This window comes from Falco biarmicus, chromosome 7 (genome assembly GCF_023638135.1).
Source record: "Falco biarmicus isolate bFalBia1 chromosome 7, bFalBia1.pri, whole genome shotgun sequence".
NCBI classification, from domain to species: domain Eukaryota; kingdom Metazoa; phylum Chordata; class Aves; order Falconiformes; family Falconidae; genus Falco; species Falco biarmicus.
The window spans coordinates 69,693,010-69,713,357 of NC_079294.1; the positions used below are offsets into that span (position 1 = coordinate 69,693,010).

General features: G+C 54.1%; 1 protein-coding gene and 1 non-coding gene across 2 annotated transcripts in view; one reads left to right on the forward strand and one right to left on the reverse strand.

The window, feature by feature from the left end:
* Positions 1-165: 165 nt before the first annotated feature.
* TRNAK-CUU (transfer RNA lysine (anticodon CUU)) lies at positions 166-238 on the reverse strand. The gene has a single exon. It is a non-coding gene; the product is annotated as a tRNA-Lys (tRNA).
* A 577-nt stretch (positions 239-815) lies between these two features.
* Positions 816-20,348, forward strand: part of ADAMTS7 (ADAM metallopeptidase with thrombospondin type 1 motif 7) — a 50,603-nt gene continuing 31,070 nt past the window's right edge. Inside the window, exons 1-11 of the mRNA XM_056347839.1 lie at positions 816-951; positions 1,682-2,034; positions 6,591-6,762; positions 9,284-9,480; positions 10,774-10,857; positions 11,468-11,592; positions 12,616-12,765; positions 13,500-13,643; positions 17,663-17,807; positions 17,934-18,026; positions 18,970-19,115. Of these exons, the coding sequence (XP_056203814.1) occupies positions 861-951; positions 1,682-2,034; positions 6,591-6,762; positions 9,284-9,480; positions 10,774-10,857; positions 11,468-11,592; positions 12,616-12,765; positions 13,500-13,643; positions 17,663-17,807; positions 17,934-18,026; positions 18,970-19,115 (1,700 nt within the window). The 5' untranslated portion in view covers positions 816-860. The remainder of the gene's footprint in view (positions 952-1,681; positions 2,035-6,590; positions 6,763-9,283; positions 9,481-10,773; positions 10,858-11,467; positions 11,593-12,615; positions 12,766-13,499; positions 13,644-17,662; positions 17,808-17,933; positions 18,027-18,969; positions 19,116-20,348) is intronic.

Below are 20,348 nucleotides of genomic sequence, written 5' to 3' on the forward strand. Positions count from 1 at the left end.
GGACGTGTAGTCTGCGGTGGAGCATCCCGCAACCAACCCCCTCACTCCGGGGGGATGCGGGTAAAATGTGGGATTGGTTGTCGCATATTGGCTATGAGGAGCGCGAGTGGAAGAAGAAGAAAAAAAAGAAAAAAATAATGAGTGGGAGGAAGAGCAAAAGTCATGCGCCCAACGTGGGGCTCGAACCCACGACCCTGGGATTAAGAGTCCCATGCTCTACCGACTGAGCTAGCCGGGCGCTGGTAGCAGCAGTCGGTCACCAACAGACTCAACAGCGCCCCCACCCGCGCTCTGCGCGCTCCCCAGTATGGCCACTAGGGGTAACTCGCGCGGCCGCACCGCCCCAGCTCATTTGTATACCGAACACTATCAGTTACATTAAAACATACTAACCTTCTCCAAGGCCGGCAGAAGCGGAGCGACAGCAGACACAGCTGCTCCAGGAAAGCTCCGGGATTGTCAAGACGGTGAGCAGCCCCCGGGGAGTTATTGAAACGACATCAAATTATCCAAAATAACAAAAAAAATTGTGTTTCCCACTCGTTTTACCTGGGAAAAAAAAAACAGAAAAAAGCGCAACGAGGGCAACCCTCAGCCCCGGCTCTGGGCGCGGAGCCTCGGCAAAGCCCCTTTTCTCATTTACCGCTGAAATCGCACCAGCCCCGCTGCGCGGGTACCGGCGGCGCTGCTCCCCGCGGCCGCCAGGGGGAGCCATGGTGCCGCCCCGGTGCCGGGCGGCGCGCGCGGCCCGGCCCGGCCCAGCCCGCGCCCCTCCGCAGGCGCGGAGCCCCGCCCGCCGCGGCCGCCGCCGCCGGCACCCCCGCCGGCATGCCGCGCTGAGCCGCCCGCCGCCCGCACCCATGCCGGCCCCGGCCGGCCTCCTGCCCCTCGCCGCCGCCGTGCTGGCGCTGGCCGCGGGCGCGCAGGCGGGCGGAGGGACTGCGCGGACAGGTCCGCGGGGCGGGGGGCGGGGGGGTGCGGGAGCCGGGCAGCCCGGTGCCCCCCGCTGCTGCAGCCCCCGCGCTGGGCTCGTCCCGCGGCTCCGGCGGGCTGGGCAGGGCTGCGCCCCCGGGCTCCCCCACCGGCACCCCCGGGTCCCCCCGGTGCCCCGCGGCCGCAGCGCTGCGCACGCAGCCGGGGCAGCCCAGGGGTGCGTGGGTCCGGGGGGGGCTTTGCCCCCAGAGGCGGCTGCCGACCACCGTTTCAGAAGTGGGATTTGGGGTGGTTTTGCGGGGGTGTGGGGGGGGTGTTTTGTCTTTGTTTTTGTTTGCTTTACCGGCAGCTGTAATTAACCAGCGGGAGCGCGTGGCTGGAAACCGGGGCCAGCCCCGGGCGGAGCAGGGCTCCGGGGCTGCACGACCCCCCACCCCCCCCCCTCCATCCCTCCCTCCCTGCCCCTACCCCTGCCCTTAACCTTCCCCCGGGGCAGATCCCAGCCCTGGCCCCCGAGCGCAGGAGGGGCAGCCAGGGGGGCCCGTGCGCCGCACACTTGCGGGGTCCCTGCCCTCCCCTGCTCCGTGCCCCCCGCGCTGGCTGCGAACACCAGTTCCCAGACCCAACTGGTGCTGGGGTGCCTGACCCCAGCGGGCTGCCCCGGGAGCTCAGCATCCAGCTGAAGGGTGGGAGGGGGAGAGGCGATGAACCCTAAATAACGCTAACCCCTGAACCCCTCTCTTCCCAGAGCCGGCTCCGCCGTACTCCAGCAGCGACATCGTTCATCCCATCAAGGTTGACGAGAGTGGATCGTTCCTGTCCTACGATTTGTCCCACCGAGCGCTTCACCGAAGGTCTCCTTCCTCCAGGAGCAAGTTTCTTGCCTTCTATGAACTGCACTACAAAGGCGAAGCCCTGAAATTCAACCTGAGCCTGAACAACAACCTCCTGGCGCCCGGCTTCGTCAGCGAGCGGCGATACGGGGGTATCGCCAATGCCAAGATCCAGCCCCGAGCATCCCGCTCCTGCCATATGATCGGGGAGGTGCGGAGCCAGGCGCAGGAGGGAGGGCTGGCCGCGCTCAGCACCTGCGATGGCCTGGTAAGTACGGAGGGCTTTAATCGATAAGGAAAGAGCAGAAGCTGTATAAAATCCTTTTTTCTGCTTGAAAGCGATAGCAAAACTCCTCCCAACAGCAGCAGGGTCAGGGTCTCATCACGTAGGTTTGATGCGGCTGTGGATGAGCTGACTGTAAATTTCCCATGGATTCCAGTGGTTTGGGAATTCTCCGGGACTCGGTTTACTTCTTTGTGTCCAGACTCCCAAAGAGAGCAACTCTCGTATTGCCTCCACCTCTTAGTACATAAACGTAGGATTATGAGAAACGCATCTGAGAACGAGGTGTGCGGAGCCTGGCGGTACTGATGGTAACGCAGCTCGTGTGTAGTGTTTACATTTTGTGAGCACCTCCGCTGCCTTATTCTGCTGCAAATACTTCTGAAGGTGGTAGTGACCTGTCAGAGTATAAGTTTTGCTGAAAGGCAAAGTGACTTTCACAAGTAAGACTGTGGTGCTGGCACTCAGCAAGGCAAATTCAGGACGTGAGCATCGCTGTCTGTACCTGCGTGCGGTGGCATCTAGCTAGCGTGGGTACCAGCTCCCCACAGGGTTTAAATCCTCCTGGGGCGTTGCAGAAGCGTTGCTGCACAACTGGGATGCGCAGACCCCTGTTGCCACAGCCCCTGCTCGGGGTGACAGAGGTGCTGGGTTTCCCTGGGGGCACTGGGTGTAGCGGGGGGGGGGGGGGGGGGGGGGCGGGATTCCTCTTCACAGGGGCTGCTGATCCCAGGAAAGCCCCCCACGTCCCCAGCGCAGGGCAGAGGGGGGCACCGCCGCAGAGGGGGGGATGACCAGCAGTGCTCGTGCTCAGCATTTCTGCGTTTGGAGGGACGATAATTCGATCGGCTCCTTGTTCTGCTGGCTGCCGCAGGTGGCTTTGTGCAGCTGGGGGCCGTGTTTGCATTTTAACCTTCCTGTGTTTAAATAAAAGCAGTGTGTGTCTGTATGCAGAGGTAGCCCGGTAGAGCGAGGTGGCTTTTAAATGGCAGCTCTGCAGAGGCCACCCAAATCGCTGCCTTTGGAGGTGCAAGAGCGTGCTGCTGTGTTTTGGGCAGAGCAGAGCGTGGTGCATGGGCATGCGGCAGGGAGCATCCCTGCTGCCCCTCTGTCACCTGAAGCTGCGAGAGCTCAGAGCTTCCCCACCGTGGTGGATGGTGGGGCAGGACTGGCAGGAGAGGAGCTGGGCATGTCCTGGAGGGTGTTGGTTGCTCTTTTTCCTACCAAATTTAGCAGCAGCTAGGTGTGTTTGGAACCCTAACACAGGTTAAAATGTGCATATCTGGGGTTCGGATTCTAAATTTCACTCATTTTGAGTGGGAGCTGGTGATGATTAATGGTGAAGTGACTGGCTCGGGACCCAGAATTGAAGATGCTCTGGAAAAAACACCATCAGGATGAGGATTTACGAAGGAGGAAAAGGCAGGCTGGAGCAGACCCCTATGTGTATGATCCTCTGCAAGGGAGTTCTTGAGGGCTAATTTGTTTCACAGCCTGTTGAAGGAGCTTGTGCCAAGCAGCTGTAACCCAGGGCCAGATCTGCAGGAGCTTTAATTCATGTAGTCATTTGCTGTTCACCACTGCACTTCGTATCTCCAGGGGGGTGAAGGCTGCACAAAATAGCCAAACCCATCATTCAGATAAAAAAATAGACTGATGCACCTGGGAGGAACCTACAACTTTTTGTTTCCTTTTTCTGTGAACATTTGTATGATGGCTGCAGTGTACACAGGAGTAGAAAGTGTTGCAAATGCCCGTGAATGCGTATTTGCACGGGGACACCCCAGTAATACATGATGGTTCTGCAAAAATTTGTGTGGCCTCATTCTGCCAGTGAGCTGAAATCTGCTGTCAGACTTAGAAATCCAGTCTTGCAATGCAAGTCAGGCAAAACCAAGCTGCTAATAGTGAATGGGCTGAAGGATGTTCACCCAGGACGTTTTAAATATATTCTGGTTAAGAGAATTAAACTTCTCTTTGTGAAGTAACTACAGGTGGGAAAGCAGAAAAAGAAGTTACTCGTTAAATAATTTGCCATCCACATAATGTGTCCCCTGAAAACACCTGTTTCATAGTGGTGTTTGGTGAACCCCATCATTAAGGTCTGTGAAGTGTGTTGAGAATGATCAGTGTCGTGCAAGTGCTCTGGATTAGTGTTATTTTTTAAGAAGCAGAAAAAATTGTTAGCTCACAAAAGACAGCAGCGTGACGTTGCGAGAGGGTCTGCAGCCCATAAACTGCAAGGGGTGAGCAAAACGCAGCCTGAAGTTGCTTTAAACGTTCTCCACTCAGTCTTAAAACGACTGTGGCTTTTTGTCAGATAGATAGTAAACCACAGAGAAGTGCACTTAGCAACGTGCTGTGTGTCTTGTGATAATTATGGAAAGTAAAGTGTGTTCTGAACTACGACTTCATTACAGGGAATTACTCATACACCACTTGTAAGCATGGCTGGTATTTCAGGGTGTAAACAAGGAGCATGCTACTGGTGTGGGAAAGCACAGAGCTATAGGCTAGGGCAGTATATTACATTTACACATGTAATACGGTGCTGATACCGTACATTTCAAGCCCAGTCTTGCTGCACTCTGCCGTTCCCAGCTGTAAGGCACGGATGGGCTGTCCCAAAATTCTTGCTTGTGGCTGCCTCACGCGTTGAACTGAGTTGCATCAGCGCCTCGAAGGGCTGAGTTCCCCGCCGCTGTCGGTGCAGCCGCTGCTCCGACGTTCGTTACTGGTGTAGCACGTAGTAATTGTGCCTTGTGTGACACCCTTGGCCAGCCTCCGAGTTCCCTGTTCCTGTGACCAGGCTTCACCTTTCTTACAGTGCTACTGTAAGGCTTTAAATTCCTCCTCTCAACGATTTTAAAATAGAGTTGTAAGAGCTGGGTTCTGCTCTCTCTTGGGTAGTTTTGCCAGAGCAATTTCATCCTCTTCAAGGCTGTTTCTCACTCTTGTTGCAGACCATGGTGAAGGAGTAGGAGACAGGGGTTAGGGATGCTGGCACCACTTACTGGGATGAACTGGGACACGCAAAGTGCAGAAAGGTCAACCAGGTGTGTTTTAAACAGAGGGAACCGGACCTTCCCCTGGGCAGCAAGTGCTGCTCGGTGCTACCGCAGAGCCAGTTGGTGACAAAACGTGGCCCCCGGGCAGATCTCAGCTGGGGCAGTGATCTCTGTTCCCTTCCCGGCTCAGAATAACCTGCATCAGGAAACAGAGAAGGGGGCATATCGGTGGGCCCCTTCCTTTCCTTCCCCATCCCCATGCTGTTTCCTCCGTGTTATTTTACATTTGCAAGGAGTTAATTAGGGAGGAAGCTGTTTTCCCTTCCCCGGCATGAGCGGTGAGAAAGCATCACTAGTAGCCTAAGTGCTGTTGTGTCTTGGAAACACTAGAAAGAGTTGTAGGGGCATGTTTTGATCTTCTCACTTTGTCCCTGCCCTGTCCTGGGGTGGGAAAGTACTAAACGTGTCAGAGCAACAGCACGGGAGGCAAAGCTGAGCACGAGCAGGCTCCCGAGAGAGCGCAGACACTCAGCCTGCTCTGGGCACCGTAAGGCTGCTCTGAGGCAACCACGAGCCGATGGAGTCGCCTTATGGTGCAAAATAAATTTACAAAACGCTGCTCACGGCAGCGCCCTGTCTGGCTGGATGAGCGCAGGAGCTCCCATTCCTTGGGATAGAGCTGCCCATCCGAGAGCTTCCCGTGCAGCTCTTTGTTCTTGAGATGCAGCGGGAGGCTGGGGAGCCATGGGCGAGTCCATAACGGCGTGTGGCAGCTGGGCCAGGTCAGGGGGGTCGTAATAAACCAAAGAAAGTTTCAGGGTGTTGTTTCCTGCAAAAGGAGAGATGCCAGTTACGTGTCCTTCTGTTGCTGCATGGAGGGGCCGTGCTCTTTGTCCTGGGACTGACTTTCTTCGGCTGGAGTTCCTGCCATGCCCGAGTGCTCCTGCAGGTTCCTCCTCCTCTTCCCTGGAGGTTTTCTGGGGGAAGTCTGTAACCCGATGGTTCACAGTGGTGGTGCTTAGGCAGTGCAAAAGGCCAGCAGCAATGGGCTGCATCGGATAAGGATATCCTTGGGAAAACACCTCCGTTTGTGCAACACGTGCTCCAAACACCAGTGTCGCACTAAGCCATCCTTTGGGCTGTCTGCCCGGACTCCCCAGAGTGGCTCCAGGAAGGTCGGGGCGAGGTGGTGGGAGCACAGTCTGAGACCCTTTGTGTGCCTGTTCCTGGTGTGCTCTGGAGGAGACGTTTCTCCATCTCAGCATCCCTGCAGTCCCTGACACCCATTGGGGTCATCACCTGTCTGCACTTTGTGATGGGGTCTCTTTAGCTTTTTGCTTTCTTCATGATCACTCCATGCAGACTCTGTCTGGGAGTTTAGAGCTCAAAATATCCATAAAAACAGTTTATTTAGAGAAGACCTATTTCTTCCTGGAAAATTTTGCAAACCCTCTCCCATTCCCAGGTTCTTCATTGTGAGTCTGTGCTAGACACAGCTGGCTTCATGGTGACAACTTTGTCTCTCCCTGCCAGAAAGGCGTGTTTCAGCTCATGAACGAGGACTATTTCATCGAACCAGTGGCCACCAGCTTTCGGGAGGATGGAGCAGCACAGCCCCACAGGATATACAAGCGCCAGGTGTCTGAGCATGGGGCAGAGCAAGACAGCGGGCCACCAGCTTCACGGGAAACCTGTGGTGTGCAAGGTATTGTCCCCTTCATCTTGCATTTTGCAATGAGCTGGTAGTAGCTGGGGCCCACGGTCTGCATGAAGCACATCGTAGAAAGGGAAAGGGAGCAGGTCCAAGCTTTAGTCCACTGTGTTGCCTCTGCAGACTCGTTAGTCTTAAAACGTGGCATCCAGCTGCTGCCTTGATCTCCCAGCATCCATCAACGACACGGATTGCCCTTAGATTGAGTTTGGCAAGTTGGGCTGGAGGTCCCTCTCGCCACATAGGCTGGCAAGAAAGAAAACCCTCGGACCGAAAGACTGAGCCAGCAGCGGGGAGGGGACGGAGCGTGGGCTGTGCGGTGCCTGTGGGGTGGCACGTGGCGTGGGAGGTGTGTGGCCAGCGGTGCTGCTGGCGGCTGAGTGTCCCATGGGCTGGAGCTGCTCGCTGGGGGAAAGCCCCAGGGGTGCCCGTGCAGCCATTCCCACAAGCATTCTTATTATGGGAAGGCGTGTTCAAATTGCTGGTCAGGATTGCTTGCCCAGTGCCAGGCGGCGGGTTTGTGACAGTAGTGACTGGAGCCCACAAGTCACAGGAATCACTGTAGAAAGAAGACTGGGGATTTTTTTTTCTTTTTCTCCTGCCAGTTTTTCTGTGTTTTCTTATGTTTCTCACTTGCATGACTCAATGCCTGCCAATCCTTGGGCCTCTCGCTCTCGTCTTTTCCTCCCAGCCCTGCTGCAAGCATCCCGTGATGTGGAGACTGAGTATTTGTTTTCATTTCCTTGCAAAGATCAGTTTCTGACCTGCTGGGGCATTGGACTTTGGGAGTGAAACCCGGTCACTGCCCGGGAGTCTCTCTGCTGCAGGGCAGAGGGTGCATGCCGGTTCCTTCTCCTCTGTCTAGAGCAGATGGGTTGGATAAACTTCCAAACCCAAGATTTTAAGTAATGAGGGATTCTGTGCATCCCCAGCAGCTCACCGGCACTTTACTCCTCATCTGCATCAGTGAAACTTCACCTTCCAGGCAGTGCATCTTGTTTTGCGTATTTCCTACAGTGCTCTGCTTTCAGAAACGGGGTTTTTTTTTCTCTATCAGGTTATCTTCAGGCATCTTCTGTTAATCTGAATTAATTATTTAATCTTTGATAATAATCCTAATGCTTCTTCTAGACTTTGAACTCTAGTCCTTGTAAATGAATTTCACTGGGTGTAAGTGGCCCGTGTGTAATGCGTGTGGATCTCTACTGCACTGTGGGCTGGCACAGTGGATGTGATGTGTGTGCCCTGGGAAGGGAACCAAAAGTCTGTAGGATTTTAATTACTGCAAGCCTTTCATGTTGTACTGAGGTATTGCTGGTTTTCTTTGCAAAACACCACACGGCCAGATGGTGTTAGGCTGTTAGGTGTTATTTAGCTTCTGTCAGTACACAGTGCAGCCTGTGTGTACAGCTGGGTGGGTGTTTAAGAGGGATCTCAAAGGGAAAATGCCACGCAAGCCCTCCCTGGGATCCCAGGAGCCCTCTGCAGTACCTTCACGTCCCAGCTGGAAGCTTAGCAGCAAAGGACACAATGGAAGCAAGCTCCAAGGAAGCTGTTTCGATTAAACTGTCACAGCGGTATTAGCAATTCATCAAATTATCCAGATACTTGGGATTTTTCAGGCTGGGGGATAAAACACTCTTTCACAGCTAACGTACAGTATAGTCCATAAAATGTAAAAGTCCATTGTTAGCAAAGTAAGGCTGAGCCCTTAGAAACTAGTCGTAAAGGCAATTCCCACTGTGTGGGATGTGGTTTGCAAAGCCTTTACCCAGCTTGGGGCTGACCCTGACCATGATCTTGGAGCAATGTCACAGGAAAAGTCTCTGCTTGAGAATTCCCAGTTGCTGGGTTGCGTGAGGAGCGTCCGAGCTCTTGTCCGCCTCCGGACTCTTTTCAGCCCAGTGAATGTTCCTGTTGTTTCTCCCTGGGAAGGAGCAGAGTTCAGCCTCCATGCAGCCGAGGTGTCATGGTCTTGCCCAGGACACCGACGATCCTTGGGATTTGGCTCAAGACATCAGTCCAGCTTTGAGGGCGCAGAGTTTATCATGTTGGGGAGCCATCTCTCCCTGCAAAATACAGATTTGTGATGGTAATCAGAAATGCTGAGCCACCAGGGTTGTTTCTCAGTGGCGTGTGCTCAAGCATCTCTGCAGGGTCGCCTATAAATTCCTATGTCAACGCGAACCCTAAGCGCTCTGCTCTGGGAGGCTCCGTGTTCCTCATGGGATATTGCAGACCCTGTTCCAGTCAAAGAAATTACTTCAGATGCTTTATTTATTTATTTTTCTATCATGCTAATGTTGAGGTCGGTGTCTTCAACCCCCCAATGATTTTTTTAGAACATACAGCACAACAACTTACACATAGGTTAGGTGTCTAAGTGTGGAGCCTCCTCAGCAGCTAAAGGTTATTTCTTTAAATTAAATTAAAAAATAAAAAGCCCTTGATGATATTTTACCAAAGGTGAACATGTTTTACAAAAAATTTTCTTTTTCCCCCATTAATCCCTCAGATTCTCAGGAAAGCCTGGAGAGGTCTGAGAAGCGAAGGGAACGATGGGAACAGAAGCAGCACAGGAAGAGGAGAATAAAGCAGCGCTCCATCAGCAAGGAGAAGTGGGTGGAAACGCTGGTGGTGGCAGACACCAAGATGATAGAATACCATGGGAGTGAGAACATAGAGAAGTACGTGCTGACCGTGATGAACATGGTGAGTCCTGGTCCTCTCGATGGCAGAGCCGCCTGGTCCCCGGGGACGCAGCTATGAGACATAAAGACTGCTGGGCTTGCCAGGACTCATCCCTGGTGGGACCTCAGCAACCTCTCAGACAGGCTGTTCCCACCCGCATGTTGACTTTTCTGCATTGCTCGGTGCTCGGTGCACCACGGGAGGATGGGTCGCTGTCAGCAGCCCTGAGGCCAAAATCTCCGTGCAGGCGGGAGCAGCTCAGCCCGCAGTGGTTTCACCTTCCCCATGGGGCTCAAGGGCTGTTCCCTCATCCTTCCCTCCATGGGGATGGATAACTTGGCCTCCCAGGGAGATCCCCCAAGGCAGAGGTGCCCCCGGGATGTGGCCTCCCAGGGAGATCCCCCAAGGCAGAGGTGCTCCAGGGATGGGAGGTGGTTGGTGCTGCCCACGGTTGTGCCACCGCAGCTCCCCCCAGGCAGGCATGTGGGCAGCTTGGGCATGGGGATGCAGATGAAGCTGGAACCACCCTGAAGCTTGCCCGAGGGCCACCCACCGCCCTCTGTGTGATAAGGAAACCTCCTTGCAGGAGGAGAGACCTGCAGGGACGTGGGAGATTTGGCTCAGACTCCCTCGAACTCAGGGCTGGCCGTGCCTGCTGATGGAGCATCCCAGGGCAGCTGCCGTTGGAGCCAGTGCCGGCACTAGCCTGGTTAGCAGGAGGGACGTGGATGACTTTCCTGGGAAGGTGCCACTGAGGACAGTTAAGGGAAGATTGTGGTGGGCTCCATTGGGAATCTGGCCAGGGTGGGTGGATGCTGGTGCCATAACGGCACGAGTTGGCTCAGTCTGTTGACTCTTGGGCTGCCAGGGTAGCACCTATTTGCATTTCAGAGGAGGGCTTTGGCTGACGGCCAGAAGAAGGTGGGTTTGGGCAGAGGAGCTCAGGGTAACATCCTTGGGGTTCTGGGAGTCGGTGAAGACACCCGGAGTGCTCAGGTTTCCTTTGAGGTGTTAAACATTTATTAGGAGTGAAAGCAGAGGTGTTCCCCAGGGCGTTTCTGGTTGAGTTTTAATGTGCTACACAGATTATATCAACTTTAAGTGGATGTCATCACACTCTGAACGCTTTAGTCCAGGTCTGCGTCTGATCTTGTCTTTCATTTGGGGGAATTCCCCGAGATGTTGTCAACAACCTTCAGTAGCTTCCCCTCGAGCTTGTGTTCCCCTGCAGATGTACTTACTAGCAGCAGCATTGCAGGGCAAGGTTGTTTTTTTTGGGGGGTGCTTTATTTCTTTGGCTTGTGGCTGTTGCAGGTGGCGGGACTGTTCCACCACGCCAGCATTGGGAACCCCATCAACATTGCGATAGTGCGACTCATCCTGCTGGAGGATGAAGAGGTAAAAAGAAAACAGGGTGACTCACACGCCGTCCTGGCAGCCAGGCTGGGACGCACGGGGAGCTGCCCTTGGAAGCCCGTAAGCTTTCTCTTGTGCTGTCTTTTTGGCCCAGATGAAGCTGTGTAAGATAAACGCGGGCGCCTGTGCCTTGCTGCCTTGACTTCTGCATGGGCTACAGCCCTGGTAAAGTCCAGGGAACGGTGTCGTCAGAGGAGCTGCGGGGTCCGATTCTTGTAATAATTTATGATAACGCAGCATCACCGCCGGTAGCTGGGACTTGTTTGTGCTCCCAGCTGCAGCGGTGGCTCGCAGGGAGCTCCCCAGCTGCATCCTTCGCCATCAGCCAGGATGGGATATTTGCCCACAGTGTTTCTTAACCCCTATTACCAGATGATTTAATGTTTTGGTTGACTCATAGATGAAAAGAAAGCAGAAAAGGGCTGTACTCCCGCCCAGCCTACAACCTATAAATACGGAGTAATTCCGTCTGGATGGCAGTTACTCCCGATTCCATTCTGATGTGTCTGAGATCAGACCCTTCCCCCCTGCATCCCAAAAACCCGACAGATCCAGCAGCAATATGACCGCAGACATTTAATTATGTTGGCAGGAGGATCTGAAAATCTCCCACCACGCAGACAACACCTTGAGAAGCTTTTGCAAGTGGCAGAAGAGCATCAACGTTAAAGGAGATTCCCATCCCCTGCATCATGATGTCGCAGTCCTGCTCACAAGGTATCGTGCCCATGAGCTGATTTTATGCTGTAGATGCTACACTGGCGGCTAGGAACAAGCCTGCCCGCTGCAGGCAGATGGACAGCCAGGGAAGCATCTCAGTAGGAGTGGTTGAAATCTCACTCTTATGCCCGAGCCCTGCCTGGACCCCTATACATAGGGTATGTAACATGAAATCTGAAGATAACCTGGTCCCAATGGCTGGAACTGGTCTCAAATCTCAGGTTTAAACCTGGAGACAGCTCCCGGTTGACTAGCAGCTAAGGTTTCCAAACCAGGTTTTCATCATGGCTCTATTGCCAAGCCCCAGAATGGCTGGATCCTCCCAGAGGATGTACACAGGGATTAACCCTCCTTTTTTCCTTGGAGGCTAATGCTGGGATTGGCAGAGGAGCCTCTGAGAAAGCCCCTGACCTCCCATGAAGCTCACAGGAACTCATGCCTCTGGCCAAGTTTATATACCTTGCAGTCAAAACATAGTTTGATGGTGTCAAGCTGCAGTGCCTTGGCTGTTGGCAGTATCGTGGTGGTTTGTGTGATGATTCACAACCCCCAACAGTTTTATCTCCTTTAGGAAGTTTGCTTTGTAGCAGGAACAAGGCACTTCAGGTTGTGTATTTCAAAGGAGTTGCTCCTCCTGGGTGGCTGGAGCTCCTCTGCCCTGGACCACAGCACCCCTGAGATGTGCTTCCCCCAGCGATGTAGTAATTGCTTAATTATTCCCAGCATCAGCTTTATTTATACAATGGAATAAGCATAGCCAAGCTGGCTAGCAGTTCCCATTAATCAGGTTTAATAACGAGCCGGGGCTACTGGGAGAGTAAAGAGGAAAGGAAAGGTCATAAATCTTTCCATTGTGGAAAGATGTTGGATGTCTCCATTCTCACTTCTGTTTGGCCAGTGTCCCTGTGTCTTCCTCTGTGGGCTGGGACGTGTCCTGTGCTCCTTCTCGTGGTGGATCCTGCCGCTTTCAAACCGCCTCTTTGCTCTGTGTCTGTGTGTTCGTTGTCTCCATCGCCCAAGGAAGGACATCTGTGCAGCGATGAACAGACCCTGCGAGACCCTGGGTCTGTCCCACGTGGCGGGGATGTGCCAGCCCCACAGGAGCTGCAACATCAACGAGGACACGGGACTGCCCCTGGCCTTCACCGTGGCCCACGAGCTCGGACACAGGTACCACCGGCTTCCTCCTCCTCTCCTCTGACCTCTGTCCTCTGCGCTGCTCAGTCAGGGCTTGAGAAAGCGCGGGTGGAAGTTGGGAGAAGATTGCCAAGCGGTTCCTCACTGGTGCAAACCGTCCTCTGTACCTGCGAGAACTTACCCTGGGAATTCCATTTCAGAGTTAAGCTTTGGGTTGCCCCAGGTTTAAGGAAAATCATGTAACCCAAGGCAACCTGGACAAATTGCAATTGTGTATTACCCCATGTTGCTGATGCTGAAAGTTTTGGAGAAGAGGGTTGCCCATTAAGAAGTTTTAAAATAGAATTTGTGTCTAGAATCAGCAATTTTGCTTGCCCTGATTTCAATTGAATTTTGACAAGATCATTTGAACATTATAGTTCATAGTAGAACTATGGTTCTGTTATGGTTGCATGGTAAAAACACGTACCCGGGTAGCTTAATTCACTTGATCTTGGTCAGTATCCTCATTACTTTTTTCTTGGCTGAGTTTTCAGTAAGAAAGCTGAAATAAAAGCATGGGACAAAGTTCAGGGCGATGTCCCTGGTATCACTTAAGTGTCCCACACAGCCAGGTCCCCCGGTCCTGTTAATGACTGAGTCCACGTGGAGCTGGGATGCTCTGCGATGTCTGGCGTCGCGTGTCATTGTGCTGGAAAGCAGAGAGGCTGCGCGGTTGTAGCGGCGTGCGGCTCACCTCTCCTTTGTGGGACTGTGCTCTTACACAGTTTTGGGATTCAGCATGATGGAAGCAGCAATGACTGTGAGCCAGTTGGGAAAAGACCTTTCATCATGTCTCCACAGCTCCTGTATGACACGTCCCCACTCACCTGGTCCCGCTGCAGCCGCGAGTACATCACACGATTCCTTGAGTAAGTCCTGCCTTCCTCTTCTTCCTCACTCGTGGGGTGCTGGGGTGGCTCAGGGCTTGGGTCTGCAGCCGATTTCGCTCAGTAGTCAGCCCCAGGGCACATGGGGATGCTTTTACCCCACTTGGTTGCTTTGGTCCATGCTGTGAAGGATGGAGGCTTGAACAGAGAAGCAGCACGAGCGTTTGGCACAGGGATGGTGGCTTGAACAAACAAAGCCAGAGTGGTTTTCTTCGATGCTCTGTGCAGTTTTCTTTGGTGCTCTGCACGGGGCAGATGATGTTTGCCTGTAGGCAGGAGGATGAAACCGAGCCAAATTCTTCTGTGCATCTGTTTATTTTTAGCACCCCATGGCTGATTTTTCAGCCTGTTGTTATTAAGTTCCTAGGAACATGGGCCAGAGATTTACATTTGTCAGCCAGTGGCTTGCACTGGGGAAACATTTTCCTTCCTTGCTACAGGAAAGTTAGAAAACAGTGAGAGCATTGGCAAGAAACAGCAATGGGGATTGCTGGGCGAGGGACTGGCATTTCCATGGCAGGGAGGCTGAGCTCCCATTTCTAAATCCCAGCCTGGGATGTGGGCTTGGCCCCCATGCAGGATGAATTATTGTTGATTTACGGCTTTCGGTGGAATGGAGCGCACTCGTATCTGCAGCGTTCTTGGCCCTCTGCTTTTAACCTTCACTTTTGGATTAAGAATTTCCTGCTTGCCATGACCTTGGGCTGCTATGAGCTGTGATGGGGAAGAAAAAGAGCAGCTGGATGCTTCTCTGGTTGGGTTTTGGTCTTGCTGCTCCCCCTAGGAGGGGCAGCTCTTCCTTAAGAGCAGAGCAGAGCCCGGCAGGCGTCTTTCACCAGCTGCAACATGGCCCAAGTGAAGGAGAGGTCCCTTGCCAGCACAGACATGAGTGTGTTATAATGCGGTGCTGGCAGGAGAACGGGAAGAAGTGAGCCAGAAAAGGAGACCCTGCTGACCTGGGGTTGCTGGGTGTGCTTGGAACAAACCTCACGTTTTTTGGGGGAAAAAAGCAGCCCTCTCAGACGTTGATTATTATCTTAGGAAAGATTGTTATTTTACAAGCGCTGCCAAACGTTTAAGCATCTGAAAATAACTCCTGTCATCAACAGCGGCACGGCCCCGGTGCTGTGGGTGAGGCCCTGGGTGCAGCCGGGGCTGGGTGACCCTCTTGGCAAGGCTGTGGGTTGGGGTCCACTCGGACACACCGGGGCAATGGAAGAAGACGCCACCTCCCTGCTGTGGCCGCTGTGTCCCCCCAGGAACAAGCATCCCTCGTTCAGGCTGATGGGGGAGGCTGGCACAGGGCGGGTAGTGATGCTCCTTGAGGCAGAGGGACCACTCTGGACCTGGGCATCCCGTCAGCCCCGGGTTGTGGCAGCACTCCCCAGGTGAGCCCTCCCTGGCATCCCGTGATTTTCTCCCTCGAATCCTCAGAGGAGTCAGAAGGTGCTGTAAGGCTTTTTGCTCTCCACCCCTCACTGTGACGTGACCTCTTCCCCAGCCCGGCTGGTGGAATGCCCTTGAAAGATGGGCTCTGGTATCTCACGGATGCCCTGCCTGCACCGCCAGCGTGCAGCAGCACGGAGCAGCCTCCCTTCGTCTCAGCAGCCTTGGCACAGCTGCAGGTTGTCTCGTCTCCCTTCGGTCTTTTCTCTAGGTCAGACAACCAGTTTTTCAGCTTCTTTGCACAGTGCTGGAGGTCTTTTTCCATCATCCTCCCGTGGGCTCCTTCCAGCTGATTCCCTGCTTTCCCAGAGCCTGGGGAGGGCTGGTCTTCCCCTGCCTTTGCCGCCCTGCTCCACCGGCAGCACACAGCCCTGCCTGCTGCATCGCTGCTCTGCCACTTCTGCCAGATCCCCTCGCTGCGCAGCTGGTTCTTCCCAAGCTCCAATCCTCGCCTTTGTTTTTATTGAATTCTATCCTGGGTTTTTGGACCCTTCCTCCAGTTCTCCAAGAGCTTTTGGAATTTTAATCCTGCTCTCAAACGTATCTGCAGATCCTCCCAGCCTGCTCACATATGGGGATTTAATCATCATACCATCTACTCCATCATCCGGCTTGTTAATGAGCAGACTGAAACAGGCAGACGCAGCACAGACCCCTGTGCATTTTTATGGCAGTGTGTGGTTTATTGCATATCGCTGCAAAGCCAAAGGGAAACTTATCCAATTTTTGCTGGCTCAGTAATGTGTTTTGGCCAAGTTGAAGAGACCAGTAGAACGATTGTAAAATATTTAATGAAGAAATAGATTGTGAACCTAGCACTGGAAAGCTGACAGCAAATCTAAATCACTCCCCGTACTGGGATGGAGACCTCTCATAAACTGGGGCAAGACAGAAAGTGCCACAAGCGTAGCAGAGGGCAAGGAGAGGGTTGGGGGCGGTTTTGGGGTGATGTGCGGGGACCCATGTGCTGGTACCCAAACAGACAGTTGGTGAACTAGTCCAAAGGAGCACAGGTATCATGCATGTAGCTCATGCAGTAGCCCAGTGCTTAAGCCTGGACTTTCCCCAGTAAATATATCATTCTTTCCATTTTTAAAGAACTTCCTTTGAAGTGTTTTCCACCTAGCAGGTAAAGAAAAAAAAGAGCTGCAGTGCCTCTGTATGCCTGGAGCAGGCTGCACCGCGATCCTGCGACCAGCTGCCTTCTCCACACTTAATTCATCGCAGCTCAGCCCTGCAGCGCCCGCAGTGATCCTTCCCTCCCCGCCGGGCTGGGAGAGGCAGGATGCTCCCGCTGTTGTGAACTTGGGAGCAGAGACTTTAGAGCCCCTGGGCTGCTGAAAGCAACCTGTTTACTGATTTTTCCAACAGGGAAGCTGCTTGTAAAAACATACGGTATTTGAAGGGGTTGTCTCCAGCCAAGCGAGCTGTTTGCAGGTGTCCAGTGTGAACCTCACTGGGGTGGGATGGGAAAGGGAGGAGAGATGCCACATCTGCTGGTCATCGCCCTGTGGCACTTCCAGTACCCCAAAGCAGGAGCTCTCCCGTGCTGCTGGCCCTTGTTTCTCTGTTGCTGGTTTGGCTTAAAAAGGAATCTTGTTTCAAGTTAATTTAGACCTGTTCCCAATCACAACAAGCCAAAGTAATCTAATCTGCTGAGAAACCCTCGCCAGAGACTGCCTTGCTGGAAACAAGTTTGTTTAAATCAACACTGAAAGCTAAACTAGTGACAATTTCTTGTGTGTTTGTGAAATACCGTAGCAAAGGCACTCGGAGTAGAGAGAGGCAGCCAGGACCGTCCCTTGCGGCTCCCGCAGCCTGGCTGCCTGCCACCGGCTGCCTTGATAGCTCAGTTTTAATATCTCTTTTTCTAAAGACAGCCTGTCCAGCACAATTTGAGCACTGTTTGTAGTGGCAAGTAGGAGGGTGAGTGCGTTTTGCCGCTGACAATCTACTTTATTTCTCTTAGTTGACACACGGGTTGCGGTGTCCGCAGGGATGTTTCTGGGGTCAGCGTGATGTACGAGCACAGGGACAGCATCTGTTTCTCAGCAATGAGATGTTTGTTTGATGAAACCCTTCGCCTTGAATGGCAAAAGCGGGGTCCCAGCTGAGGTCTGAGCTGATGACTTGTTCACAAAGCACAAATCCAGGGGATTATTCCCAGGGAAAATGATATTTCTGGCTTTCTGTCAGGGGGAGAGGGGCATCCCAGATGCGAAAGGGGGAGTGTGCAAGGCACCGACCCAGCAGCTGCACAGAGAAGCTGGTGCTGCCTTTGCCTCCCCATAACCTGCCCTGCCCAGGGGCCGTGGGGTGATCGCTGCAGGAGTGAGCACCCACCCTGAAAAGCAGGTACCCACACGTGCCCCTCTGCATGCTGGAGCGGCTCCAGGGCTGATTGGAGAGCCAGGGTCATATCAGCTAGAAACGCTAATTACTTCTCATAGTGAGTGTGCATTACTGAGATGCTCAGCTCCTCCATTAGCAGCTGCCGGAGTGTTGTATGGGTGTGCCAGGCTGGTGGTGATGCTGCTCTGACCTTTGTCTTTCAGCCGGGGCTGGGGGCTGTGCCTGGATGACCCCCCTGCCCGGGAGGTGCTGGACTACCCCCTGGTGCCCCCGGGCGTCCTCTACGATGTGAGCCACCAGTGCCGGCTGCAGTACGGTGCCTACTCCACCTTCTGCGACGACATGGATGTAAGCCAGGGTCCTCCCTGATGTAACATGGGCTTGCGTGGCTTGGAGGGGCTCCCTGCGGGTGGGGGGCTTTGCATGGGTCGGCCAGTGCACTAACTGTGTCCTGTGCAACCATGTTTTCTGCAGAGCGTCTGCAACACACTGTGGTGCACGGTGGGGAACACGTGCCACTCCAAGCTGGACGCTGCCGTTGACGGTACAGCATGTGGGGAGAACAAGGTAAGGGGGGGCAGTCCCCTCTGCGGCTGCAGAGGCTCCTTGTTCTGCACACCAGAATTTCACAGGCTCCAGCCCACCAGGGCAGGCTCTTCTCGCTGCCCTTGCTCTGCCCAAAAACCTGCAGGTGCCAGGGAGGGACTGACTCCAGCCAAGCTGAAAACACCTTCAGAAGGTGAAACCCGCCGTTAATTACCGTGGCAGGAGGGTACAGGGCTTCTGCTGCTCTCGGTCTGCTGCAGTCGTGGGTGCTGGTCTCTGGGTCCTGCCCCCCCGCAGGGCAGGCACCTCTCCCCACTCTGGGGTCCAGGGGGGTCCAGCAGCGCTGCGGCAGCTCGGTGGGTGCTGTGCTGGGCGTGGGGTGCGGAGGGGACCAGCTGTCTGCAGCCAGCTCTGGTCACCCTTGCATGGGTGATGCTGGCTCCTGTCCTGCGGCAGTCCTGGGACAGAGCTGTTGTGCATCGCTTTTCCAGAACAGGGTTTTCCTGCCCAAGTTAACATAAATGTCTCTGCTTGTTAGGTTCAGTGTCCCCTCCTGGAGAGCTGGCCCCAGAGCGCTGGGGGTGACCCTGGGCTTAGCCACTGCCCCCTGCGAAACCTCCTGCTGTGCCCTTGTCCGTGGCTGTGCCTGGCTGGCTCTTCCCTCTGGGCTCGGATCGGGCTATGAATCCCCTTGCTGAGGGGTCTTGGTGGAGGTTTGGATGCGTTGCCTGAGACAAATCCTCAAACAGCCCAACATCTCTGAATTTCCTATTGCTTAGAGCTGTGCCGGGCTCTGGCAGAGCCCCGCTGACCCCCGACACCTCCGTGTGAGCGAAGCGTGGATTTCCACGGGGCAGTGTGGGTGCTGGGTTTCAGTACTCCCCGCAGCCGGGCTCTCAGACTCAACGTCCATTACTGCATCCTTAAACCTTGTTTTCTCTTCGTCTGGCCCATCCCTTTGCAGTGGTGCTTCAATGGCGAGTGCGTGCCCGTGGGTTACCGTCCCGACGCGATCGACGGCGGCTGGGGCTCCTGGAGCTCGTGGGCTGCCTGCTCCCGCAGCTGCGGCGCGGGCGTGCAGAGCGCCGAGAGGCAGTGCAGCAACCCCACGTAAGCCAGCCCTCGCTCCCCCGGGGCTCCCCCAGCCCCTCCACGCGACCCCATTTAAGAGATGAGCCCAACGATTCCTTATCACCCCATAAAGCTGGGGACCGGCGTCTGGCCAGTGTGGTCCTGCACCTGTCTGCATCGCACGGCAAACCGCGCCGTTAGGCAGTTACCGGTCCCAACAATGTGCTTTTGAAACACTTGGGATTCATTTCACGGGGTTATCCAGCCGGCTGGGCAGTGGAAGCTTCTGGAGGGGCTGAGTTTGCTCTGTCTCCTTCCACATATAAGTTGCTCCCACTCCGTGCAGGCAGAGGGACGTTGCCATGTGACTCAAAACAAAGAGCGAGGACTCCGCGCTTGTAGGTTTAAAACATATCCAGTGTCTTTTAATGACAGAAAAGAAAAACAGGCATTCTTTGAGCCTGACTCAGAGTCATTTTGAAAAATTCTGCTGCTGTTTATCACCCCATTGCCCATGAGTGATTTTTGACCTGTGCCCAGCCACAGCAGCCAGCACTGCCTCTCTCCTGGAAGCATCTGGGCACTGATGGAGGCGCAGCCTTGTCCATCCCATGGTTTCTTGGGCTGACCCACCTGCTCCCTGGATGACCCCTTGGTCACCAAATCGCTGTCGCGTTGTATTCAGCCAAAGCCCCCGGCTTGCCCAGGTGTCAGAGTGCCCTGGGAGGGGAGAGAAAAGGGCTTTGTGAGCAATGTCCCAGTGGCAGTCGCTTTTCAATGGCCTGAGGAGCTCTGAAAGCCGCAGGAACAGACGCTCTAATGAGCCCAGATGTGCTTTCTGCCCAGTTTCTTCCACGGACGTGTTGCTTTTAGCACGTGCTATTGAGCTGTTTAAAGAAGTGCTGTGTAATCTCAGTTCCAGGTCAAGAGCTGGATTTGTGTTTGACATGAGTTTTGTGGCAGAAGTGCAGTTGTAGTTTATGGAGTGTTTTAAACACAGCTGCGGGTGGGCAGGAGAGCAAACACTGGAAAAGCAGCAGAATTTCGCTGGGCAGTTGTTTGCTTTGGCCACTGTAGGTAAATCTTCAGCGTTGCCTTTTGGATGGAGTGAACAAATGTGTGTGCTGGGCAGTCCTCCTCCCGCAGGCATTTCCTCAGGGCAGGGTATGTAAACACAACCCTAAAATAATAATTAACTTTATTCTCTTCAGCAAAGTGTGCCCAAACTTAGATGATCAGGGGAAAAGTAATTTTCATGAGATCATGGGGCCA